Source organism: Microplitis demolitor, chromosome 10, assembly GCF_026212275.2.
Source record: "Microplitis demolitor isolate Queensland-Clemson2020A chromosome 10, iyMicDemo2.1a, whole genome shotgun sequence".
NCBI classification, from domain to species: Eukaryota; Metazoa; Arthropoda; class Insecta; order Hymenoptera; family Braconidae; genus Microplitis; species Microplitis demolitor.
Window position 1 is genome coordinate 620,202 of NC_068554.1, and position 27,169 is coordinate 647,370.

A 27,169-nucleotide genomic window follows, 5' to 3' on the forward strand; every position below is an offset into this window, starting at 1 on the left:
TAAAAAAATTACGATAAAATTTATTTAACTCTTTATTACAGCCAATAAAAAAATTTTTTTATGGATGCAAAATAACAACATGATTACAGATAATTGTTTATCTGAAATAAAAAGTCTTGATAAGTTTGAAAGGTCAGATTTCAATAGCTGAAAGTCACAGCGGCGATGACAAATCATTTGTTTAACCAATGAGATTTAATCATGTCACTGGCTTTTTCACCTATCATAATAACGGGTGCATTAGTATTCCCCCGTACAATTAATGGCATAATGGAAGCATCAACGACACGCAATGACGCGACACCGTAGACTCTGAGCTGTGGGTCAACTACAGCTTTTCTGTCTTTTTTTGGCCCCATCTTACAAGTGCCAACGGGATGATAAATAGTGGCAGTGTACTCCATTAGGACGCAAGCCCAGTATTCTCGAGTTCCGAAGGACAAATGGTCGCAGGCTGGCAACGGATCCTCTCGCAATCGATAACCGAATTCCCGGAATGAATCTGTCTGAAATAGTTCCATCGCTATTTCAATACCATCAATCATTGTGTCCAAATCAGGATAAGCTGAAAAAGTATTGGGATAAATAAGTGGTGGTCCCCAAATGGGATCCGTTTCGTTTAATCTTACGAGTCCTCGACTTTTCGGCGGCAATAAAATTGGCCTGATAACTAAACCATTGTAATAAGCTTTCGGGAAAATCCCCGTTTCTGCAGAGCCAATTGGATCTGCATAAAAATCGTCGACGTTGATTGGATCAAAACTATACTGAATGTCCGGTTTGGTGAAAGATTGTTCGTAACGTGTTTGTACGAAAGTGCTTATAGTGAGTGGCCCTGTTGTTGACAGAGGGCCCATCTTTGTGTGACGGTATACGTCAATGTCTTTCACTATTTGATCGTAGTCGGCTTGCTTGCTTGTTTTATTACTCAATTCAATAACCAAACCATCTGTAGTTGTGTGATCCTGGAGATTGTAACCAACATAAGAATCATAAATAACTGGTATACCTAAATAATCTAAGTCTTCGCGTGGGCCGATTCCTGAGAGCATCAAAATTTTAGGCGAATTCAATGAACCAGCTGATAAAATAACTTCTTTGGTAGCTAATGCTAATTTTGTAAAACCCGTTTTCGTCGAAAAATATTCTACACCAGTTGCAACTTTAGTTTTTGGATCAATCACAACTCGTATTACGTGCGCTTGAGTTTCAATAACTAAATTCCGTCTTTTGTGTCTAATCGGACGAATAAAAGCACCGTTTGTACTATGACGCATTCCGTTAATACTTGTCGTTTGAACTTCCGTCACTCCTAATTGATTTTCGGCGTTAGAATCAGTTTCGGGATAGCCAAGTTCTTTCCAGGCATTCAATAAAATATGGGAGTTTATGTCATCGTATTCAAATTTTTCAACATTTTGATAACCACCCGTTTGATGATACCGTGGATTTTCCTTGACAATCTACAAAAACACATAAATATTAGATATTTATTTCATATTTATAAGATTTTATAATAATTACCTCTGGATCTCCATTATTTTCTGATTTTAAAAAATATGGTAATACGCTTTCGTAATCCCATCCATAATTTCCGCGACGCGCCCATTCATTATAGTCATCACGGTTTCCCCTTATATACATCATATAATTGATAGTGCTTGATCCGCCCATCACCTTATGAATTTTTTACCATAAATAATAAATTAATTAATTAATTTTGGTTTTATTAAAATAATAAAATGTCATACTACCTTCCCACGTGCCCAACTGCAACCTTGATTTCTTCTTGACCGACAAGAATGTCTATCCGGTTGCGTTGTGTACATCCAGTCAATATTACTCGCTTGTAATATAGGTGCAAATGACGGTACATCAGCGACATCAGGCTCTTCAATGCCGGCTTCCAATAAAAGAACCTATTTTGATTATTAACTTTATATTAATTTCGCACTTTATAAGATTTTCTGAAATGATGACTTATAGATCAAAAATAATTTTATAAAAATTCTTTGATATATAGCAATAACATTATTCATTTTACTTTTATCACCTAAACATTCTATGTAATTAATATAATTGCGGTGATAAATATAATCAACAATAACACATTTTCCTTATACTTCAAATAACCGGTCATTAACATTGTAGTTATAAAGATAACCAGTAATTAATGTTCTTTATAATTCTAAAAACTCAAAAATTTATGAAAACAGTATTATTAATTTAATAAGTACTTACTTTCCAATGATTTATCTCGGACAATCTATTGGCAAGAACACATCCCGCAGATCCAGCTCCGACAATGATAAAATCATACTCTACTGGAGAAAAACCACTCAATTCAGGATACTTCAATTTTTTACCTTGTTTATGATCACTATTAGTATTAAAAACACTCCATTCGTTATTTAAATAAAATTTTTCACTTGAAAACGCGGTCGGGTCTTCAGTAGTCTTTTTCACACCACATCCTTTACAAATGCGTTTATTTGTATTAAAATTAGGAAACGGATAACTTGAAATTTTGTAATCTAGATTCAAATTATATGGCAGACTCGTTGTACTTAGTTCTGAATTAAATACGGATTTAGAATATGTAGAAGTAGAAGGAAAATTATCTGAAGAAGAACCGAAAAGATTTGTTACAAGTGCGAGAAACATAAAGGCCGGAGGTTGACATGTAGAAATCGTCGATTCTACTGAGCAAAGATCAGTTAAATTTCTACCCATCCACGACATTTTTTTAACTTTAATTATATTTTTAAATAAATTAATTGATACACTTTCCAGCACAATTCGACGCTCACAAGTAGGCTTTTATTGACTGTTCACAAAGAATATAATTAATATCAGAAAAGTTAGTTGTCTGACATTAGCACTGTTTGTTATCTAAAACACAAATGAACCAGCTAAAATACGATAAGTAAAAAATTATTTACCAGACTATTACTATTGCTTTTTTTTTGTACCAATAGTCACAATTATTCGTTACGGTATGCTTTCCCGAGCGTATACCTTTCGATTTCCATAAGCATTATGAATAAAAAGATTTAGTACTTTTCCTTTTATCCGTATTTTTATGCAAACAATTAGGTCCTGCTGCGGAAACAAATCGCATGATAATATTAGTATTGAATTATGCGTTCCGTGAATAATTGATATATATCAATACTCGATCATAAAGTTTTTTCAATAATAATAATATCTATATATACTTTATAAATTCATGTTTTTATTAAATAGAAGGAATAAGAAAAAAACTACCAACGTGAGTAAATTTTTTGAAATATTTTTATTTCCGGTTACTTTGAAAATAATTTATTCATCGTATAGAATAAGCTTTCATATTTTATGTAACCTTTATAGTTTATGATTTATTTTCATTAATCCAGTAGTTTTTAATAAAATCAGCTCCTTTTTCTGCAATCATTAGTGTAGTAGCAAGAGGACCCACGCTGACAACATCAGGCATGATAGACCCATCGATTACTCGCAGTTGATCAATTCCCAGCACTTTCAATGTGGAATCAACAACGGATTTAGGATTATCAGGTGTTCCCATACGTACAGTTCCAACCGGGTGATTATAACTACCAGCCGTATGTCTAATATTGCATTCCCAATACTCAGAACTATCGAATTTTAAATTATCGCACCCAGGTATGATAATTTTTCGTATTTTCATGCCAAGATTTTTGAAAGCCTTGGTCTCCAGAAGTCTTTTGATGAAATCTACGCTTTTTAGCAACGTTTCCTCATCTCGGCTATCGGTTAAATAATTTTGAAAAATTTTAACTGAATCAGTAGGTGACTTACTGCGTAGCTTAACTTCTCCAGTGCTTTTTGGTTTCAACAAAATGGCGGACATTAGCAAATTATCATTAGTCATTGTTGAGCTAACGATAAAATCACGTACTTCTGGTGAAAAATTAAAAGTATCTAGCACACGTGACATCGTTGAATCATCTCCTTGCGCAACGTAATAATTTTGAAATTCAATGTCAGGATAAGTTAAATTAAGATTGTTGACATTAACAAATCCGGTGAAATCAAACCCGTCCATACCAGACAGAGGACCTTCTTTATGAACAAGATACATGTATGCGTCATCTTGTTGACTGAGAACAGTTTTATGGGCATGTGTTTTATTTGGGAATTCCAAAAAAACACCCTGCCATATAAGTTGGTCGATAAGATTTTTACCAACTGGCAAATCAGCTATACAATCGATTTCAAGTTCTTTTAAATCTTTTTTAGGCCCAATCCCAGATAACATCAATAATTTTGGAGATCCTATGACTCCAGCAGATAGAATAACTTCTTTCGATGCTTTTAAATCAACTGTCCTTCCATCTTTGAGTGTAACTCGTACTCCGTTAGCTCGGTTGTCATTTATCAAAATTTCATCAGCTCTGGTAGAAGTCATGACATACAAATTTTTTTTATTTTTTATCGGAGATAGAAAAGCTTTTGCTGTATTGACACGTTGCCCATTTTCTACCATCACGTGAATTTTTGTGAATCCAATAGAATGGCCGATATTAAAAATATCTATCTTTGGAATACCTATTTCGCCCACAGCTTCTACGACTGCTTTTGGATATGATGTACCACTATAATTCAACAATCGTGCGCTCACAGGCCCATCAGTTCCTAAATAATTCTCACCATATTGTTCTATTATTCCTTGTGGGTAATTTGATGATTTTTTAAAATAAGGGAGGACACTTTCGAAGTTCCAACCTTTATTACCTTCCGCTTCCCACTCATCATAATCTTTTCTATGTCCGTAAATATATGCATTACAACCAAGAGTAGTGCCTCCGCCCAATCCTTTTCCTGTGGCCATTCTACAACGTTTATTCACCTGTCCTAAACAAAAATTTTCTTGTGGTTCTGCTGGATAATCATATTCTTCCGAGTTTCTTTGTGCTCCTGAAGATAAATTTGGAATGTCACTTCTTGCTGAAGGATAAGTTCCGGCTTCGATTACTAGAACTTTCCAATCAGGCTGCTCAGATAATCGTGCTGCTAGAACCGATCCAGCTGATCCACCACCGACAATTATAAAGTCGAATGATTCTTCGGAGTTTTCTACAATCTCAGATGTTCGATCCGGAGGATAATCGTTTATTCTACCAAGACTACATTGCGCCGCAATGAGTGTCTGAATCAATTGGCTAAACACTAACGGTGATGGTCCGCTGATTGGAGAGGTACAATTTTGACTCCAGCATACATCCATCGCACTATATAAATTTTCTAAAAAATTTTATAAGAATTAAAGGGTTTTATTTATTTTTGAAACGAGTAATTAAAATCTGGACTTACTATATTTTAATTTTTGTGAGTCGTTCGATAATTCAGGTGCTTTTCGAACTGAAGTTGAGGTTTCCCAATACGTTAATATTATTTACAATTTAATTTAATTACATTTTATTTATTCACACCTTCTATTTACTGTCTGCTGTCAGATTAAATATTTGTTATGTGTCGAGTATGAACAGATGGACTAACAATTTTAATATCATTATAATGTATACTATAAGCTTCCATATACATCCACATTTCATACATTTTACATAAATTAATTGCCTGCAGTAAATAGTAGTATTATCATGTGTCATCCTATAGACGTAGCTTGAAAACTGGAAAAACTGGTCAAAAAATCTTGAAACTGCATTGTTAATGTATATATATATGGAAATGTGACAATCAGGATTAATTTACCTTGAGCTTCATAGCATTGGTAGTTACATTGGAAACACAATAGTATCGCGGAGTAAAAAAAGTTTTATTTTCTACTACCGGATGTCACGACCTAATCAGTCAGTTCCAAATTGTCTCTAACAATGACCTAATTCAAATAGTAGTCATAAATACTGAATTTTTCTCTGTTTTATTATTGATCATTTATTTACATTCGGACAACATGTTTTCTACAATTACAACAATGTATTTTATTTCTATTAATTAAAAAATATGACTTTATTTTTCACATTACAAAATAAAAAGAAAAAAAAAGTATAAGTAATATCGAAAGAATCAAAATTTTTTTGTCTTTATCCAAAACTCTTTGATAAGATCGGCTCCTTTTTCCGCAATCATCATTGTCGGAGCATTGATATTGCCGCTGGTGACCTCTGGCATAATTGAAGCATCTATAACTCGGAGTTGATCGATTCCCAAAACTTTTAATTTGAAGTCGACAACAGTTTTGGGATTTTCAGGAGTTCCCATCCGAACGGTTCCGACTGAATGAAAACCGGAAAAAGCAGTATGTCTGATAAAGCATTCCCAATATCCAGAACTATCAAATTCAAATTTATCACATCCGGGTATCGTGATATTTCGTATTTTTACTCCAAAATTTTTGAAAGCTTCGGTATCTAAAAGGCGTTTGACAAAATCTACTGATTTTAACAACGTTTCTATGTCGCTTTTGTCGGTGAGATGTCGTTGGAACAATCTAACTGAGTCCGCGGGTGATTTGCTGCGTAATTTAACTTCTCCTATGCTCTTTGGTCTTAATAAAAAAGGAGACATAAAAAAAATATCATTTTTCTTGGTTGAGTTGACGATGCTATCTCGTGTTTCTGGTGAGAGCCCAAACCTATCTAACGTCCGAGCCAACGTAGAATTGTCATCTTGTGATACGTATGCGTGTAAAAATTGAATGTCTGGATAAATTGAACTAGGATCCTGAACATTGATAAATCCAGAAAAATCTAATTCATCCAAACCAGTCAATGCACCTTCGTTGCGAGTTAAATACTGGTACGCATCATCCTGTGAATCGAAGAGATTGTTTCTTGCATGCGATTGATTTACAAATTCCAAAAAAATACCATGCCAAACAACATGATCCTTGAGATATTTTCCAACTGGTAAATCAGCTTTGCATTGAATTTTAAATTTTTCTAGATCTTCTTTAGGCCCAATGCCGGACAACATTAATAACTTTGGGGATCCTATAGCTCCCGCAGATAAAATAACTTCTTTTGAAGCCTTTAGTTCTATGGTCGAACCATTATTCACTAAAACCCGTACTCCTGTTGCTCGGTTGTCCTTTATTAAAATTTCATCAGCCCTTGTAGAAGTCATGACATAGAGATTTTTTCTGTTTTTGATAGGAGATAAATAAGCTGTTGCTGCACTTACACGTCGTCCTTTGTCAGCAGTCATATGAAGTTTTCCAAAGCCAATATATTGATCAGTGTTAAAAATATCTACTCTTGGAATGCCTTTTTCTTCAGCAGCTTTTATAACAACTTCATGAAAAATCGAACTCGAGTAATTGAATAATCGTACACTTAAGGGCCCATCACGTCCTAAATACTTGTCACCATATTTGTCGATGGTTTCTCTTGGATAATTATTGGATTTCTTAAAATAAGGAAGAACATCCTCGTAGCCCCAGCCTTCATTACCTTCCGCTTCCCAGTTGTCAAAATCTCTTTTATTTCCATAAATATATATCATACCATTGATAGTAGAACCGCCACCTAATACTTTTCCTCCCGACCATAGACAACGCTTATTTACCATTCCCAAGCAAAAATCTCTCTGTGGTTCATGCTGATAACGATAATCTTCTTTACTTCCCCATAATTCATTGTATTGACTCGGTACACTACTTATTGCTGAAGGATAAGTTCCGGCTTCTATTAGTAACACCTTCCAATCAGACTGTTCTGATAATCGAGCAGCCAAAACCGATCCAGCTGATCCACCACCGACAATGATAAAATCGAATGATTCTTCAACATTTTTCATAATCTCCCATGTTCGATCCGGGGGATAGTCTTCTATTTTGCCAAGGCTGCATTGCGCTGCTATTAGCGTCTGAATCAGTTGAGTAAATACTACTGGTGTCGTTCCACTGATTGGAGATGAACAATTATGAGCCACGCACGAATCCATGTTAATATTTCGATTATTGTTTTTATAAACTGATAGTTTTTGTCTGGTTTTAATACAAATAATTATAAAAATTGACGGTGACGTGAGTCGTTATTCGATAACATCAAATCCGCGATATGAATTTCAACGATTTCAATCTTCTTGCAAATTGCTAATCTACATACAAATTAACTACATACTTTGTGTCAAGTTTGAACAGCTGGTATGAAATATCATTTGCTCATAATTACAAATCAAAATATTCACTAAAACTGAAGAAATTGATTTCTCAAGTGTGTTTAAACTTATAATGTTTTAGGTTACATTCGAAATTATAATCAACGATATTGTTATTTAGGTTTTTATTAGTAGATTGTACATATTTTACATATGGGATATATTTGAAAGTGCTCATTTCTTACCCATTCACGTGTTGTTCCTTTATTTTTTGTCAATTATATATTAATAGTATAACATAAACAATCAAATATACTTATTATTTCGGTAAGCTAAAAAAAATTATCAGAATCGCAACGGATTTTCATAGAGCCAATATTTTTTAATAATATGAGCACCGTGTTCAGCAATCATCATTGTGGGAGCATTGGTATTACCGCTGGTGACATCTGGCATAATCGACGCATCTATAACTCGAAGTTGATCGATTCCCAAAACTTTTAATTTAAAGTCGACAATAGTCTTAGGGTTGTCAGGAGTTCCCATGCGGACTGTACCAATTGAATGATAAGCAGAAAAGCCAGTATGTCTGATGAAGCATTCCCAATATTCAGAACTATCAAATTCAAAATTATCACATCCGGGTATTGTCATGTTTCGTATTTTCACTCCCAAATTTCGGAAAGCCTCGGTATCCAGAAGGCGTTTGACAAAATCTACCGATTTTAGCAACGTTTCTTTATCTCGTTCATCAGTTAGATGATTTTGAAAAATTCTAACTTGGTGAGCGGATGACTTGCTCCGTAACTTAACTTCTCCAACGCTTTTTGGTTTTATCAAAATAGGTGACATGAGAAAATTATCTTCAGTCTTTGTTGAGTTAACAATATGATCACGTATTTCTGGTGAAATGCCAAAATTATCTAGCAAACGAGCCATTGTAGAATTATCTCCTTGCTGTATGTAAAAATTTAAAAATTGTATGTCTGGATTAATTGAAGTAGGATCCTTGACATTAATGAAACCGGTGAAGTCCACGCCATTAATTCCAGCCAATTCACCTTCTTCATGAGCTAGATACGTGTACGCATCATCCTGTGAGTCAAGCGGCGTTTTATTTACATGAGATTCATTCATAAATCTTAAAAAAATACCAGGAAAAACAATATGATCTTTGAGATATTTTCCTACTGGTAAATTAGCTATGCATTCAATCTCAAATTCTTTCAAATGTTCTTGAGGCCCGATGCCAGATAACATTAATAATTTTGGAGATCCCATGGTTCCAGCAGATAGAATAACTTCTTTCGATGCTTTTATTTCGATTGTCCTGCCATCTTTGAGTGTAACTTGTACTCCTATTGCTCGATTATCTTTTATCAAAATTTTATCAGCTCTCGTAGAAGTCATAATGAAAAGGTTCTTTCTATTTCTTGCCGGGGATAAAAATGCTTTCGCTGCACTGACACGGCGCCCATTCTCTGCATTGATGTGTGATCTTCCAAATCCAATATGACGATCCGTATTAATAATATCTAATTTTGGAATACCTATTTCTGCCGTAGCTTTTATAATAATTTCCGTGAATGCCGAAATAGTATCATTGCATAATCGTAAACTTAAGGGCCCATCACGTCCTAAATACTTGTCACCATATTTTTCGATTGTTTCACGTGGATAATTATTGGATTTCTTAAAATAAGGAAGAACATCTTCGTAGCCCCAGCCTTCATTACCTTCTGCTTCCCAGTTGTCAAAATCTCTTTTATTTCCATAAATATACATCATACCATTAATAGTAGAACCGCCACCTAATGCTTTTCCTCCCGACCATCTACAACGTTTATTCTTCATTCCCAAGCAAAAATCTCTCTGCGGTTCTTCTTGATAAGCATAGTCTTCTGGAGATCCCCATAGTTCATAAAACAGACCTGGCACATCACTTTTTGCTGAAGGGTAAGTTCCAGCTTCTATTAGTAACACCTTCCAATCAGGCTGCTCAGATAATCTTCCAGCTAAAACCGATCCAGCTGAACCCCCACCGACAATTATGAAATCAAATGATTCGTCTATATTTTTCAAAATCTCAAATGTTCGATCCGGGGGATAGTCTTCTATTCTGCCAAGGCTGCATTGCGCTGTTATAAGCGTCTGTATTAGTTGAGTAAATACTATTGGTGATAGTCCACTGATTGGTGATGTACAATTTTGAGCCAGGCACGATTCCATGTTGCTGAATTACCTGCATATAGTTTGTTTTAAACCAATGATCTTTTTTAACTTCCAAATAATTGAAAAAAGTACTGACTGTATTTTGGCTGTAGTAATCCTCGAAATAATCCAAATGCTTGTGAAGCTGTTATCTAAATTTTAACACATTAATATGATCTCATATATTTATTTTAAACTTCTCCCAGAAAGCTATCTACATTTAAATTAACCACATGTCTTGTTTAAAGTTTAAACAGTTGTTATAATAATGTCAATGCACAAAATTATAAATTAAATTATTTACCAAGAGTGAGAAAATTGATATATCAATGTATATTCACATTTATCATATTTTTGTTATATTAAAAATTATAATAAGCGAAATTTTTCTTAAAGTCTTCAATGACGTGTTGCACATATTTAAATATTGGATATAATAAAAAAAAAATTCATTTTTCTACGCTTTAGTGTTTTTCTATTTAATTTATTATTTCTCAGTAATATAAAAATAATGTATTATAAACAATAAAAGATATTCAAATATAATGAGTTTGTATCAAAAACTTTTACCGACAAGTTTTCGGAGAATCACAACTCATTTTTGTGAAGCCAATATTCTTTAATGATATCTGCACCTTTTTCTCCGATCATTATTGAGGGGGCATTGGTATTACCGCTAGTGACGTCTGGCATAATCGAAGCATCTATAACTCGAAGATGATCGATTCCTAAAACTTTTAATTTAAAGTCGACAACGGTCTTGGGATTTTCGGGGGTTCCCATACGTACTGTCCCAACTGAGTGATAACCAGAATGCCCAGTATGTCTGATAAAGCATTCCCAATACCCAGAACTATCAAATTCAAAATTATCGCATCCGGGTATCGTAATATTTCGTATTTTCATTCCAAAACTCTTAAAAGCTTCAGTATTCAAAAGGCTTTTGACAAAATCCACTGACTTCAGTAACGTTTCAGTGTCTCGTTCATCGATTAAATAATTTTGAAAAATTTTAACTCCATCAGCGGGTGACTTACTGCGTAATTTTATTTCTCCAGTACTTTTTGGTTTCAACAAAAAAGGAGATATAACTAAATTATTGTTAGTAACTGTTGAGTTTACAATGCTGTCACGCATTTCTGGTGAAAGACCAAAGGTATCTAACATCTGAGCCATTGTAGATTTATCACCTTGTGGTATGTAAAAACTTAAAAATTGGATATCCGGATAAATTGAAGTAGGGTCATTAACATTTATAAAACCGGTATGGTCTAACCCACCAATTCCAGCTAACGCACCTTCGTTATGATCTGAAGGTTTATGCAAGTCTGGTTGTTTTGAAAATTCCAGAAAAATACCATGCCAAAGTACGTGATCCTTAAGATATTTTCCGACCGGTAAATCAATCAAACATTCAATCGAAAATTTTTCTAAATCTTCCTTAGGCCCGATTCCGGATAACATTAACAACTTCGGAGATCCCATGACTCCAGCAGATAAAATAACTTCTTTTGAAGCTTTTAATTCTAAAGCTCTACCATTTTTTAGTGTAACCCGTACTCCCGTAGCTCGGTTGTCATTAATCATAATTTGATCAGCTCTCGTAGAGGGCATAACATAGAGATTTTCTCTACTTCTGACAGGAGATAAATAAGCTTTCGCTGCATTAACACGGTATCCGTTTTCTGCAGTAATATGTGCTCTTCCAAACCCAATAAAACGATCTGTATTAATAACATCTAATTTCGGTACGCCTATTTCCATGGCAGCTTTTGTCACAATTTCTTGAAATGTCGAACTTGTGTCATTGCACAATCGGACACTCAAGGGCCCGTCACTTCCTAGATACTTGTCACCGTACTTTTCGATTGTTTCTCGTGGGTAATTATTGGATTTTTTAAAATAAGGAAGAACATCTTCGTAGCTCCAGCCTTCATTCCCTTCTGCAGCCCAAGAATCAAAATCGCCTTTATTTCCATAAATATATACCAAACCATTGATCACAGAACTTCCACCCAATGCTTTTCCTCCCGACCATGGACAACGTTTGTTCACCATTCCTAAGCAAAAATTTTCTTGTGGTTCTTGCGGATAGAAATAGTCTTCTGCAGTTCCCCATAGTTCAAAAAATCTAGCCGGTACGTTACTCTTTGCTGAAGGATATGTTCCAGCTTCGATTAGTAATACTTTCCAATTTGGCTGTTCAGATAATCGTGACGCTAATACCGATCCAGCTGATCCACCCCCAACGATTATAAAATCAAATGATTCTTCAACATTAGATACAATCTCAGACGTTCGATCCGGAGGATAATCCTCTATTTTACTAAAACTGAATTGAGGTGCTATAAATGTCTGGATCAATTGGGTAAATACTAATAGTGACGGTCCACAGGTTAGAGAGGTACAGTCTTGAACCAAACACGAATCCATCACACTACATAAATTATTTATAACATTTTATAAAAACTTGCAGTTTTTTATTGTCAAAACTACTAATTAAAGTGAATACTTACTATACTTAAAATCTCGCAACTCTTGAAACAATCCAGATATTTTTGAACTACAATTCAACTAAAGTTAAACTTTCACAATCCATCGATAACTACCTACATTAAAAATGAGTATTCATCAGGTGGCAGATTTGAACAGTTGATATAATAATGTTAATACAGTTACCGTTATCTTCGATAAAATAATATATATTCCAAAGTATAGCTTCGCATCTCCAATTTTCTGCAAAGTTATTGACGGTAATAAATTATACTAAATTTTCCATAGCGTTATAATTAGTATATTTTCTTAACTATTTCACAAAAGAACAAATTGTATAAATTTTTATAGACATACAGTCGAATTAACTGGAAATTCCGGCTTAAAGTTTCCAGTTAATGGAAATCGACTGTGTATTGTTGATGAATGATTATTCAAATTAAACATTAAACAATAACATTAATAAGTTCCAATAATTTTTTTATTTATAATAAACCATAGCACAAATTTTGAAAAAAATCAAAATTTATTTTATTTGAGCCAAAACGCTTTAATGATGTCGGCACCTTTTTCTGCGATCATCATTGTTGGAGCATTAGTGTTACCGCTGGTGATATCCGGCATAATTGAAGCATCTATTACCCGAAGCTTATCAATCCCAAGAACTTTCAATTCAGAATTAACGACAGATTTTGGATTCTCGGGAATTCCCATGCGTACTGTTCCAACTGGGTGATAGATGGTACCTGCCATGTGTTTCAAATTGCATTCCCAGTATTGTATGCTGTCGTATTGATTATTTTTGCAATCAGGTATCATAAAATTTCGTAAACTAGCGCCAAGTCTTTTAAAAGCTTCAGTATTTACAAAGTCTTTGACAAAATCAACGGCTTTAAGCATTTTTTGTTTGTCTCTTTCATCTATCAGATAATTAGTATAAATTTTCACGGGATCGCTTGGTGACTTGCTCCGTAGTTTTATTTCGCCAATACTTTTAGGCTTCAATAAAGTAGGGCACATGAAAATGGTGTTGATATTTTTAGATAAGTTGATAAGATCATTACTCAAATCTTGCGCTATCCCCATCGCTTTTAATAAAGTATCCATTACAGTGACATGGCCTTGGGGTACAAACAAATTATGAAATTGAATATCTGGGTATGGTGATAATGGATCATCAAGATTAACAAAACCAAGTAAATCTATTCCGCCTATCCCTGCTAATCCACCCTTATTGTAAGCCAGATAATTGTACGCATCATTGAGATAACTAGCAGTAACATTATCTTGATGTGAATTATTTCTAAATTCTAATTGAATTCCCAGCCAATTAAGATGATCTTGAAGATTTTTACCAACCGGCAAATCAGCTTTGCATTCGATACCCAACTCCTCTAGATCTTTTTTAGGTCCAATGCCAGATAACATTAACAATTGTGGAGATGCTATAGATCCAGCAGAAACAATAACTTCTTTCGATGCTTTTAAATCAACTATCCTTCCATCTTTAAGTGTAACTCGTACTCCGTTAGCTCGGTTGTCATTTATCAAAATTTCATCAGCTCTGGTAGAAGTCATGACAAAAAGATTTTCTCTATTTTTTATCGGAGATAAAAAAGCTCTTGCTGCACTATTACGGTGACCCTTATCAAGTGTTCCATGTGCTTTTCCAAAACCTATAAAACGATCCGCATTAAAAGCGTCCAAAGTCGGTATATTTTTTTCTGCAGCGGCTTGTAAAAAAATTTCTTGGATATCAGACTCCGTATAATTATAAGAGCGTACACTCAAAGGACCTTTACTTCCGTAATATTTGTCCCCATATTTCTGGATTACTTCATGCGGATAATTAACCGATTTCTTGAAATAAGGAAGAACGTCCTCATAACCCCAACCTTCATTGCCTTCTGCCGCCCATGAATCAAAGTCTCCTTTATTACCATAAATATATAGCATAGCATTAATAACAGAGCTCCCCCCAAGAACTTTCCCTTTTGACCATTTGCAACGTTTATCAACCATTCCCAAGCAGAAGTCACTCTGTGGTTCAACTTTATAAGCAAAGTCTTCCGAAGTTCCTTGCAGTTCTAAAAATAAAGCTGGTACGTCACTTTTTCCTGAAGGATAAGTACCAACTTCTATTAGCAACACCTTCCAATCAGGCTGCTCAGATAATCGAGCTGCTAGAACTGATCCAGCTGATCCACCACCGACTATTATAAAATCAAATGATTCTTCAACATTTGCTACAATCTCAGACGTTCGATTCGGAGGATAATCGTCTATTCTACCAAGACTACATTGTGCCGCAATGAGTGTCTGAATCAATTGACTAAATACCAGTGGTGACGGTCCACTGACTGAAGATGTACAATTATAAGCCCAATACGAATCCATTTTTCTAAAAGAAGTATTTTTTAGGTTCACCAAAGCTTAATATTTATCTTTATTTTTTTATATAATATCTTACTTACCAAAATTATGAAGCAGCCGCAATTATTTATACTTAAGTACTAAGCAACTGATGATTTAAAAAGTATACAACGTACTCAAATATTTTTTGTTTGTCCGGTAGTATTAAACTGACTTGATAACAAAGCAGGTCAATTACTGATTCAAATAAAACAACCGATACCGTAATTACTTGTTCAAATGTCATGCTTTCTGATTTTAAAAGTCACTATAAATAATAACTCAAGTGCAAGTTTATAGTTAACCTTCCTATATACACGTATATTTATATATACAATAATCGCAACAGATAAAAACATAAACGTAATATAACCTTTGACAATTCCAAGCACAATCTATATGTCAGCGAGGCCGTCGATCTGTTCTAATTTTTTTTTTTCCTTATTCTACGTGATATTTTATTAAAGTTACAATAATTTCATGTAAAATACATTACTTATAAATATTCATATATATTTTTTAATTTATCCCAATAATTCTAATTCTACTTACAGAAACAGTTAAAATGTATTTATCTAAACAATTAAAATTTAAGTTCATTGTCAGCTACTTTGTCATTATCGATAATTGAACAGTCGTATAAATTACAATTCATCTTTGATAAGCCAATGCTGTTTAATCAAATCAGCTCCTTTCTCTGCGATCATTAATGTTGGTGCGTGAGTGTTGCCACTTGTGATAACTGGCATGATCGAAGCATCGATAACTCTAAGGCTGTCGATACTTAAAACTTTCAAATTATAGTCGACTACAGATTTAGGATCGATTGGAGTTCCCATTCGTACGGTTCCAACTGGGTGGTAAAGAGTTCCGGCAGTGTGTCTGATGTTACATTCCCAGTAATCTGAGGTATCAAATACAAAATCTTTACATCCAGGTATGGAAAAATTACGTAACTTGACCCCAAGTTTCTTAAAAGCTTCAGTGTCTAGAAGACTTTTGACAAAGTCTACTGTTTTAATCAACTTGTCTTTATCGTGTTCGTCCGTTAGGTAATTGGCAAAAATTTTAACAGGCTCACTTGGCGATTTACTGCGAAGCTTTAGTTCACCAATACTTTTTGGCTTCAACAATGCGGGACTTACGTAAATTGTGTCAGTAGCCACAGTTAATTTCATAAGCTCGTCGCTGAGATCCTTGGCAAGACCACAGGCTTTCAGCATTGCGTCCATTTTAAGAACGTGTCCTTGCGGGACGTAAATATGATGAAATTCAATCTCAGGATAAAGAGAGGCAGGATCTTCAAGATTAACAAATCCAAGTAAATCTACACCTCCCACATTTGCAAACTCACCTTTTCCGTGAATTAAATAATCATAAGCATCATCGAGCACACTCAGAGGAGTTTTAATTTCACGTGATCCATTTACAAACTCCAAATGAATTCCCAGCCAAATGAGATGATCTTGAAGATTTTTACCAACCGGCAAGTCAGCTTTGCACTCGATACCCAACTCCTCTAGATCTTTTTTAGGCCCGATCCCAGATAACATTAATAATTGTGGAGATGCTATAGAACCAGCAGAAACAATAACTTCTTTCGATGCTTTTAAATCAACTGTCCTGCCATCTTCTAGTGTAACTCGTACTCCGTGAGCTCGGTTGTCATTTATCAAAATTTCATCAGCTCTGGTAGAAGTCATGACAAAAAGATTTTCTCTATTTTTTATCGGAGATAGAAAAGCTTTTGCTACATTCATTCGGCGCCCATTGTCAATAGTCCCATGTGCCTTACCGTACCCAATATATCGATTTGTATTAAAAGCATCTAATACCGGGATTCCCCTTTCTGCTACCGCTTGTAAGTAGACTTCTTGAACAGAAGAATCCGAATAGTTGTAAGAACGAATATTTATAGGTCCGTCAGTTCCAAGATATCTGTCACCATATTTTTGGACAACTTCACCTGGATAGTTGACAGATTTTTTGAAGTACGGAAGTACGTCGTCATAACTCCAACCTTTATTACCATTCGCAGCCCAAGAATCATAATCCCTACTATTTCCATAAATGTGCAGCATCGCATTCATAGCAGAGCTTCCACCCAGAGATTTACCTTTTGCCCAAACGCAGCGTTTGTCAACCATTCCCAAACAAAAATCACTCTGAGGTTCTAGTTGATAAGCATAGTCTTCCTTAGAACCTTGTAAACCTAAAAGTAAGCCTGGCACATCACTCATTGCTGAAGGATATGTTCCAGCTTCTATTAGTAACACCTTCCAATTAGGCTGCTCAGATAATCGTGCAGCCAAAACCGATCCTGCTGATCCACCGCCCACAATTATAAAATCAAATGATTCTTCAACATTAGATACAATCTCAGACGTTCGATCCGGAGGATACTCATTTATTTTTCCAAGACCACATTGTGCCACCAATAGCATTTGAATCAACTGAGTAAATATTAATGGTGACGTTCCATTGATTGCTGATTCACAAGTTTGAATTAAACACGAATCCATATTTCTAAAAAATTATTTATTTTTATTTGCTATATAAATAATATAAAATCTAAATCAACTTACCAAAGTAAAGCGGTGGGCTGTCACTCTTCCTCGTTCACTGTCAAACTGATTATGCGATACTTGAAAGTGATTCATTCTCGGTTGTATTTCAAACCAAGAAACGTAAATTATCTCGAATTACAAGCAGGTTTTACAAATTTTTTAAGTATTCATTTGCATAAGTCGTCACCTTTCTTATTATCAACCAACGTAACCTTGTCCAGAGAGCTTGAATTATAGATTCAAGATTCATCTATTTTTATAAACAAGTTGTTCGACAGATATATTTACATAATATTTTACCTACCGTAACGTATTTGTTATATATCTTAAATCTAATATTATCAAACATTATTCCTGACGGATTTAAAAAATATTGTTTATGGTACTTGGAAGACAACCTCGTAAATAGAGAAACTAGAGTTTTTTTTAAAAATAACAACACATGTTTACAAAAAGTTTACTTTATTTAATGCTGATACATATCATAACCCTTCCCAAGTATTGATAATCATATCAGCGGCCTTTTCAGCGACCATAATAATGGCAGCGCAGGGATTCGCATTAGGAACATCGGGAAATATAGAAGCATCTGCAACTCTAATATTAGGAATGCCGTGCAATCTAAGTTCGTTATCAACAACAGCGTCGGGGTCAGTTTTGGGTCCCATTTTACAGGTTCCCGATTGGTGGTTTTCAGGGCCAGTTTCCATTCTAATATAACATTCCCAATAGGCGTCAGTTCCAAAGGGATATTTTGAACAAGCCGGCAGTATCGTTTCGTCCAGTCTTAGATCCCATTTTTTCATAGTATGCGTTTTCGTAAGCTCTAGTACTTTTTTAACTCCCTCAACCAATACTTTTAAATCCTCCTGATCCGTGAAATAATTTGGATAAATTATCGGTGGGTCTAGTGAATTTGCTGATCTGAGTGTCAAAAGTCCTCGAGACTTGATGATCACAGCAGTGGGACGTGCAGATATTTCTCGTCTCATAGAACAAGGCTGTAAGCTGCCATCAAAGCACTCATTCTGTTGACCAGTTTTTGGGCAAGATGAACTGTACCCATCAAAGAAAATCTGTATATCCGGAACACCAGGTATCGCGAATGAACTTTCAAGGAAAGCCGTTACTTGAGTGAGTCCAGTGCTCGTTAGAGGTCCAGTTCGATTACTCAAATACTCTTTTACAGCCTCAAGAGTAATGTCTTCATAAAAGGTATCATTGATGCTCATTTTCAGACCAACTGACACATGATTATGAAGATTGCGCCCAACCGGAAGTTCATGATACAAAGTAATTCCTACTTTCCTTAAGTCTTCTCTCGGTCCTATTCCTGAGGACAGTAGGATCTGTGGCGACCCTACAGCTCCTGCAGTCAAAATAACTTCTTTGTCAGCCTTTATTCTCCGTTTAACTCCATACTTATCAATCAGTTCAACGCCCCAGGCGTTTTTTGTCCACGGATTTTTGATAATCCGCGTCACCCGAGCATTCGTCAGTACTTTCAAGTTAGACTTGTGCACAATTGGTCGTAAATAAAATCGCGATGTCGTTCCACGTAGTCCTCCCTGAGTCATCATTGGAGCCACCATGAATCCTGTTTGCCTCTCACCGTAGAGTTCAGAAGTCCGGTAACCCAGTTCGGAAGCCGCTCTTAAAATCTCATCACCAAAAGGCGGTTTGTACGGAAAGTATTCAATTCTCACTGGACCACCGGCTTTAGTACGTCGAAAGGGTGGTCCAGATGTCATACCAGGCATTTCTGGATTCTCCGCTCGTTCAAAGTAATGCTCCACATCGAGATAAGACCAGCCTTTATTACCAGCTTGTGCCCATCTGTTGTAAACTTCTGGATGACCTCGAACATACATCATTCCATACATTCCACCGGTGCCTGACACCATTTTGCCTCTCGGCCAAGTACATCTGCCACCAGATTTTAAGCAAGCAGTTGGATGAGGCCGCGTCGGTTCAGTCTCAAATCTCCAGTCTAATTCCGAATTTATTGCACTAAAAGCAAACGCCGGAAACGCAGTCATTGTAGGCTCTTCCGGTCCAGCTTCTATCAACAGAACACGCCACCAGGGTTCTTGTTCAGCCAATCTTCGTGCTATTACTGGTCCAGCGACTCCCGCGCCCACAATTATAAAGTCATATCTAAAGAAATTAAAAACTTAATCTCAAACTTTAAACCACATAATTCATTTAAAAAATCAAACTTACACTTCATCATCTTTAATATGATTAGTCCCAGTTCGTCGACAAGGATCAGCAATATCACATGTACTTGTCATTATTGTCTGTAGCATCAGCATAAAAGTAGTCAAACCATGCCCACACGCTTGCGGCAAATAAGTTATATCTTCAAATTGACATTTATTGCTCGTATAAACTGTCTCACACGCATACGTAACATTCCATTCCGGAATCACTTGCAACTGAAAATATAAATATTATCATTATTACAGGAAATGTATGGTGGTAATGAATATTGTTAAAACTAATAAATATAAAATAGACAATATCTAGATCTAAATTACACTATAATTCATCGGCGACAACTCCATGTTAAATCACCAACATCAATCATCAACACTCTGCACACATTTAGCGGGACTGCGAACATGCTTTAAATATACCCAAACTTGGGACCTTTAACTAACTGTCAAACACACATTACTTACCTTGACATACATGATAACGCCCGCATTTAGATCATTAAATTAAGATGAAAAAAAATAAGTTATGGTAAATAACAAATGCAAAAGCATGCACACAGAACAATGAGATTAATCATTCCACAATAAGCTTTGCTGCACATTTTAACATTTAAATATAAACAAGCTAATATTTGAACGGTTTTATTTACCCATTGCACTGGCGCTGATATCACACCCGCAGCATTAAGGACCGTCAAAAGTATGATCCCTTTTGGCATTTTTATTTTATTATTCAAAGAGTTTTTAAATCTGTAAAAGTAGTTCATTGTTAACTGGTGCGCTGACAAGTCGTGCAGTATTTTTTTAAAATATTTATTTTTATCAGTTATCACTGGTCAAATTTGCCGCGCTAATTTTTTTAAAAATAGATAGTTTACATTAACACACTAATAGAAAAGTTATCTTAAAATATAAAACTTATGAAAATTCAAATAAATACTGAAATCACAGTTTCACTGAAAATTTAACTTCGAATAATTTATTAAGAGAAAGTTTTTTTTTCCATTTATTTGACACAAATTATTATTTTCAAAGAAAAATTTTTATTTGAATGTTATAATAGTACACAATTATTGAAAAATTTTGTAATTAATAGAGCAATTAGTATTGTAATTATTAACTCGATAAATATTGAGAAAATACTTACAAATAATCATCTAAGCTACACGATTCATGGGCAACTGAGTGCGTTGTCACAGGATGTGTCCGCTATCTTATACTTGGCTGGCTTTGATACAAACGCCGAAAAAAATAATAATATGATATCTAGACACTTGTGAGATTTTAGAGAAAACTATAGCCCTGCGTTACACATAACTTTTATTTAAGTATAATTAATAACTTTACATAATCGATAATTTACGTTTATTAAAACATAATCTAATACATTGATAAATTTTAAACCATTATCTATAAATCACTACATTAATCACAATATAGTTGCATTTAAATATTAGATTTTTTATTAAAATTCCATCGAAATTTTCAGGATAATTTTATTGAGAATAAAATATTTATCTTGTCAATCTTTATTTTGTCGTTTTATAAATCTAGATCAAAATCTAATTAATAGATTTATTTATAATAATTCTTATTATAATTAATATGTAAAATCTTAAAAATCTGATAAAATAAAATAAATGTCATGTAATAAAATTTTTAACAGTAACAGAAATTATTAAAACTTAAAAAAAAATTTTAGTCAGTCTTGACTCCTCGAGGTCACTAGGTCTCCATAATATCTCTTAAATATCACCTTAAGAAGGATAAAATCATAAACCGGGTTTCCTCTTACGCCAAAATTCTTTAATCATGTCCGCGCCCTTTTCCCCGATCATTATCGCAGGTGCGTTGGTATTGCCGCTGACGAGATTTGGCATAATAGAAGCGTCGATAACACGTAATCCAGTGACACCGTAGACTCTCAATTGAGGATCTACGACTGCTTCACTGTCCCAACTGGGCCCCATTTTGCAAGTTCCTACGGGATGGTAAATAGTAGCAGAGTAGTGTCGTATCATGCACTCCCAATAAGGATCTGTGTAGAGCGGAATATGCTGACAGCCAGGAAAAGGTTTTGGATTTAATTCGCTTCCATACTTTCTAAATGCAGCTGTTCTACTTAATGCGACGCCAATTTTCACGCCCTCAACTAAAGTCGCAATGTCTTCTGGCTCTTTGAAGTAATTCGGATAGATCAGCGGATGGTCAAACGGATTTTTGCTTCGAAGTCTGATAAGCCCTTTGCTTTTGGGCCTCAGCAACATTGGAATGACACTCCAGACATCCCGATTACTGATTTCCCCAAAAACTGCATCATAAAATCGCTGTGTAATGCCGTGGACTTTTCTGATTTGTCTACCGCCATCAGAGTTAGTAGACCCAGATATAAAATGCAATTCGATGTCTGGAAAATCGTCCGTAGCGTTAACGTACTTGGTATTGACGAAAGCAAGTCCTTCGACGCCTCCCAAAACGGTCAAAGGCCCGTCACCAAAAATAGCATATCTCATAACTGAAGAGACGCTGTGCAGCCGGTTTTCTACCATAGAAACTTCTTGATTAACTAGAAATGTAAGACCACCCAGTCCAACATGGTCCTGAAGGTTCTGCCCAACGGCCGCATCATGAATCACTGGAATTCCTAACTGTTCCAAATGATCCCGAGGTCCAACTCCCGAAAGCATCAATAATTGAGGCGAATTGACAGAACCTCCAGATAAAATGACTTCGTTTTTGGCACGAATTCTGTACATTTTACCCTCGCGCATCATTTCAATTCCGTAGGCGCGTTTGGTCGTCGGATCAATCAGAACTTTAGTGACATGAGAATTCAGAGCCACATGTAAATTTTGTCTCAATCTCGCGGGTCTTAAGAAGGCTTTTGACGTCGAACAGCGACTCCCATCTCTGATAGTCCCCTGCGCAATCATGAAACCCGATTGGCGCGCGCCATTGATGTCACGAATATCGTAACCCATTTCCTGGCCAGCCTTGACAAAAGCAGTTGCCAATGGCGTCCGCCAGGGCGCTTCTTGAACCGTCAAATAACCTCCAGTCGAATGGTAAATCGTGTTCGCCAAATACGGATTGCGATTGTCTTCAGATTTTTTAAAGTAATACAAAACGTCTTTGGAACTCCAACCAGGATTTCCTTGTTGTTCCCAAATGTCGTAGTCCTTTCGATTACCACGAAGGTACAGCATGTAGTTCAAGACACTGCTGCCACCTAGAACTTTTCCACGTGGCCAATTGCAGCGGCCTTGTTCCATCGCTTAAATAAAAATAAATGACACATCACAAACATGATTTCGCTTTAATAGCTCTAGATACTGCAGCTTTCTAAGGTGAAATGGTGTAGAAAGTTCGTGAAAATAATCTATATAAGTGCAATTACCTAGACATGCATCTCCCTGAGGTTCTGTTTTGTATTTCCAATCAAGTTTACTCAGCTGAAGATAACCAGCCAGCAGAGGTACATCTGAAATTTCCGTTTCATCTCCTCCAGCTTCCAAGAGTAACACGTTCCAGTTTTCAATTTCTGACAGACGACTTGCAACCACGGCACCTGTTTTGTTAAAAATCCTTAAGTTTTTTCAACCAACTCGAATTGCAATTCGCGGGTCCAAAATTTGGCAAATTAGTCTCAAATTTGCGTCTTTTGGCGCCAATTTTAAACGATCATATTGAAATGAATAATTACCTGCGGATCCAGCACCAACGACAATAAAATCATACGCAGGATGCAGCAACTCGGTTGGCATGTCAATTGGCTGTGACTCTTTATCCATAACTTCCAATTGAAAATACGAAATAGCCATTGCCAGAGCTGGAAAAAACCAACTGAGACTTCCAGTAGCACCACCCAGATAACTAGCTATCGTTGACTCAACGCCCATCGTTTGATTTTAATTATAAACTCTATAATGACATCAAACCTACGACAGTAAAAAAATTAATAGACTAATTAACACTTTTAAATAAAACTTAACTTACATAAAATATTTAAATTCTGTCACAAGTAATAAGTTACTGCAAGCGGATGTATCGATAAATGACGCCGGTCATCGATTGTTGTCCGTGTATATCTCCTAAGCTCGGTTAACCGTAATGTAAGCGATGCTTTGAGAATAACAATTGATTTTACAAACTTTCAACGGTTAAGTAATTTGAAATGTCGTCATTTATATGTATATAATTTCACAAGGAAAATAGTTTGTGCAGTTTAGAAAACTCCCTATTATTATAACTTGATAATCACAACCTTTATTCTACTGTTTTTTAAAAACAATCTTTTTGTTATCATCAGATGTCATTAAATTTTTTACCGCAAATATTTAAATTATTAAAATAATATTTTTTTTTTTTTTTTTTTTTTATTCAAATAATGACACGATTTCAAATAAATACGGTCAATAAAAATTATTTTACGCACTATTTATATTATTGTCTATTATTAATCTAGTATATGTTTTTATTATAATAAAATATGAGGTATAAAAATAAATAAATAAATTTTTAAACTTTGAAATTTAGTACTTACCAGAAAAGATAAATAAATATTAAAGTTGTAATAAAATTTGATGATTATACATTTGAAATAAAGTTGTGGTCCAGCCGGCTGGATCATTTTAAATAACTGAGAGCATGAGATCAAGGTACGGCCTCTAACCAAGAGCACAAACCTGCTGTATAACGGGTAATCTCTACCCCACTCCCTCAAATTTCATTCTTGTACTCTCTTGTCCTTATCCTCTCTATTTTTTACTTTATCAGAGTACACATTTTTTAAAAGCCTTTCTCAGGTACTCGAAAAACCTTTTAAAGCCTGTAAAAAATTGATTACTGTCAAGCTAAATTACTGATTGCACGGATGATCAACTACAATAGAGGATAGTATTTATTTTTATGGAAACATAAATTTTTTAAAGTGAATAGTTTTGTGGGACAAGATCAATCTTTAGACATTTGTCCTACATTTTATATTTATTTATTTCTTTATAAAATTTCTCAACGTACCACCTGTTACTCATCACGTTCACTGATGCTCAGTTGACGTGCAAACTGTCACGTTCTTCAAAACTTTTATTTACAAATAGTCTATTGACATAATTCATTCATAAATAAATATTATTTACAACTATAGAATTTGTAAAAAAAAACAGCAATTTTATTTCAATCATCGAATGCTAAATTTAAAAAATAAAAAAAATTATCAGAACATTAATTTAAATTTATTGATTTACAGGAGGATGTTGTGGCTCGATGAAAAAACGAACGATCGTGGGAGGCTACGCTTTTTGCTGGTGGTTCGTAACGGATGTTCAGCGTTTGTCCTTGGAGGTGATGACTCTTAACCCAATATGTGAGAGCGTTGAAACAGCCCAGGGTGTGCCGCTGACCGTCACTGGGGTCGCTCAGTGCAAAATAATGAAAGCCGACGAGCTGTTACACACCGCCAGTGAACAGTTTCTGGGAAAAAGTACTCACGAAATAAAGTCAACTATTCTATCAACTCTTGAGGGTCATCTCCGAGCCATCCTCGGTAATTTATTCACTTCATAAAACTGTATTTCAATTCAGAATATTAAATTTTACTGACATTGTTTCTTTATTTATTTTAGGTACACTGTCCGTCGAAGAAGTCTATAAAGATCGCGACCAGTTCGCTGCCCTGGTACGTGAAGTCGCAGCACCAGACGTCGGACGTATGGGAATTGAAATATTGTCCTTTACTATAAAAGATGTTTATGACGACGTTCAATATTTAGCGTCACTTGGCAAGGCTCAAACGGCAGCTGTGAAACGTGATGCTGACGTCGGTGTCGCTGAAGCGAACCGTGACGCCGGGATTCGGGTAATTTTTCTGTCTTTACATCTCAATTCAGTGAGATTATCAATATTTTATTTGAATTTATTAATTAATAATTAAATTTTTTATTGGAAAACAGGAAGCGGAGTGTGAAAAAACCGCAATGGACACAAAATATAATACGGATTCAAAAATAGAAGACAATGCTCGTCTTTACCAGTTACAAAAAGCCAATTTTGATCAAGAAGTCAATACAGCTGTGAGTATATATAAATAAATATACATTTTTTTTCTTTTCGTAACGCAATTGAACTACTGGGGAATCAATAATCAAGTGAAAGTTTTATTTTTTATCATATTGTTCCTCAAAATTTAAAAAACTAGACACTTACATCCTTGAAACAATAAACTAGTCGATAAATATTAAATTGTGCAGTAGAAAAAATAATAAAAATGAAATATTATGTCGGATGTTACAGAAAGCCGAGGCTCAACTTGCGTATGAGCTACAAGCAGCTAAAATAAAGCAGAAAATAAGGAATGAGGAAATTCAAATCGAGGTTGTTGAAAGACATAAGATGATTGAAGTTGAAGAACAAGAAATTCGTCGTAAGGAACACGAGCTGAAGAGTACGGTTCGATTACCCGCTGAAGCTGAGCATTATAAAATGACAACTGTTGCTGAAGGAAAGAGGTAACGTTGATAATTAATCATTTAAATTATTTATTTTGTTAATTATTTTGTTACTTACTTTTGTGTAGAACGCAAACTGTCGAAAATGCCAAGGCGGAAGCTGAAAAAATAAGATTAATTGGTGAGTCCGAAGCTAAAACACTAGACATCATTGGTACCGCGGAAGCTGAAAGGATGCGTTTGAAAGCGCAAGTTTACAAAAAATATAACGAAGCTGCAATATTAAATATTGCTCTCAACGCTATGCCTAAGGTAATTTTTTTGTCATTAATAATACCAGGAGTCACTCGGTTGCTTAAATATTTATTCGTTATTTTATTTAATAGATTGCCGCTGAAGTAGCAGCTCCACTAGCAAGAACAGAGGAAATTGTATTGCTCGGCGGCAATGACGGTGTAACTAATGAGCTGACCCGTCTAGTTGGACAAGTACCCCCAGCAGTACAAGCACTTACTGGAGTCGACCTTTCAAAAGTTTTAGGGAAAATTCCCGGGGCTAAATAATTCGGTAATTATTTAATTATAAATTATTTACAAACCAACTGTCCTCTAAAAAGTCTACGTCAAATTTGAAAAAAAAAAAAAATTACCATTATTATTATATAATACTCTTGATAAAAAAAATTGGAAGCAAGAATTTCTTGTGTAAATTTAAAACTGCTTAAAGCAGGAGCAAAAAT

General features: G+C 35.0%; 5 protein-coding genes across 7 annotated transcripts in view; 1 reads left to right on the forward strand and 4 right to left on the reverse strand.

Annotated features, from left to right (window-relative positions):
- The window catches only part of LOC103571691 (flotillin-2), a 51,002-nt gene that overhangs the window by 20,037 nt on the left and 3,796 nt on the right, over positions 1–27,169 (forward strand). For both annotated transcript variants that reach the window (XM_008549942.3, XM_008549941.3), the window contains exons 2-7: positions 25,233–25,529; positions 25,609–25,841; positions 25,936–26,055; positions 26,276–26,490; positions 26,559–26,742; positions 26,817–26,997. In XM_008549942.3, coding sequence (XP_008548164.1) covers positions 25,233–25,529; positions 25,609–25,841; positions 25,936–26,055; positions 26,276–26,490; positions 26,559–26,742; positions 26,817–26,993 — 1,226 coding nt within the window. In that variant the 3' untranslated portion in view covers positions 26,994–26,997. The remainder of the gene's footprint in view (positions 1–25,232; positions 25,530–25,608; positions 25,842–25,935; positions 26,056–26,275; positions 26,491–26,558; positions 26,743–26,816; positions 26,998–27,169) is intronic.
- On the reverse strand, positions 5,942–8,035 carry LOC103571686 (glucose dehydrogenase [FAD, quinone]). The gene has a single exon (XM_008549933.2). The coding sequence runs from the start codon at positions 7,924–7,926 to the stop codon at positions 6,049–6,051; it is 1,878 nt and encodes a 625-aa protein (XP_008548155.1). The 5' UTR covers positions 7,927–8,035; the 3' UTR covers positions 5,942–6,048.
- Positions 10,859–12,885, reverse strand: LOC103571685 (glucose dehydrogenase [FAD, quinone]). Its single transcript, XM_008549931.2, has 2 exons — positions 12,810–12,885; positions 10,859–12,730 (listed from the first exon to the last, which is right to left on the reverse strand). The coding sequence occupies exon 2, from the start codon at positions 12,724–12,726 to the stop codon at positions 10,882–10,884; it is 1,845 nt and encodes a 614-aa protein (XP_008548153.1). The 5' UTR covers positions 12,727–12,730; positions 12,810–12,885; the 3' UTR covers positions 10,859–10,881.
- LOC106694216 (glucose dehydrogenase [FAD, quinone]) lies at positions 18,248–21,450 on the reverse strand. Its single transcript, XM_014444792.1, has 4 exons — positions 21,132–21,450; positions 20,635–20,734; positions 19,989–20,203; positions 18,248–19,922 (listed from the first exon to the last, which is right to left on the reverse strand). Exons 2-4 carry the CDS (start codon positions 20,701–20,703, stop codon positions 18,248–18,250), a joined length of 1,959 nt encoding a protein of 652 aa, XP_014300278.1. The 5' UTR covers positions 20,704–20,734; positions 21,132–21,450.
- LOC103571684 (glucose dehydrogenase [FAD, quinone]) lies at positions 21,448–25,201 on the reverse strand. 2 transcript variants are annotated; one of them, XM_053742531.1, is made up of 5 exons: positions 25,004–25,201; positions 24,528–24,812; positions 23,688–23,922; positions 23,382–23,552; positions 21,448–23,258 (listed from the first exon to the last, which is right to left on the reverse strand). In XM_053742531.1, exons 3-5 carry the CDS (start codon positions 23,881–23,883, stop codon positions 21,757–21,759), a joined length of 1,869 nt encoding a protein of 622 aa, XP_053598506.1. In that variant the 5' UTR covers positions 23,884–23,922; positions 24,528–24,812; positions 25,004–25,201; the 3' UTR covers positions 21,448–21,756. The 2 variants fall into 2 exon arrangements, with proteins under 2 accessions (XP_053598506.1, XP_008548150.1); XM_008549928.3 differs by lacking the exons at positions 24,528–24,812; positions 25,004–25,201 and adding an exon at positions 23,981–24,061.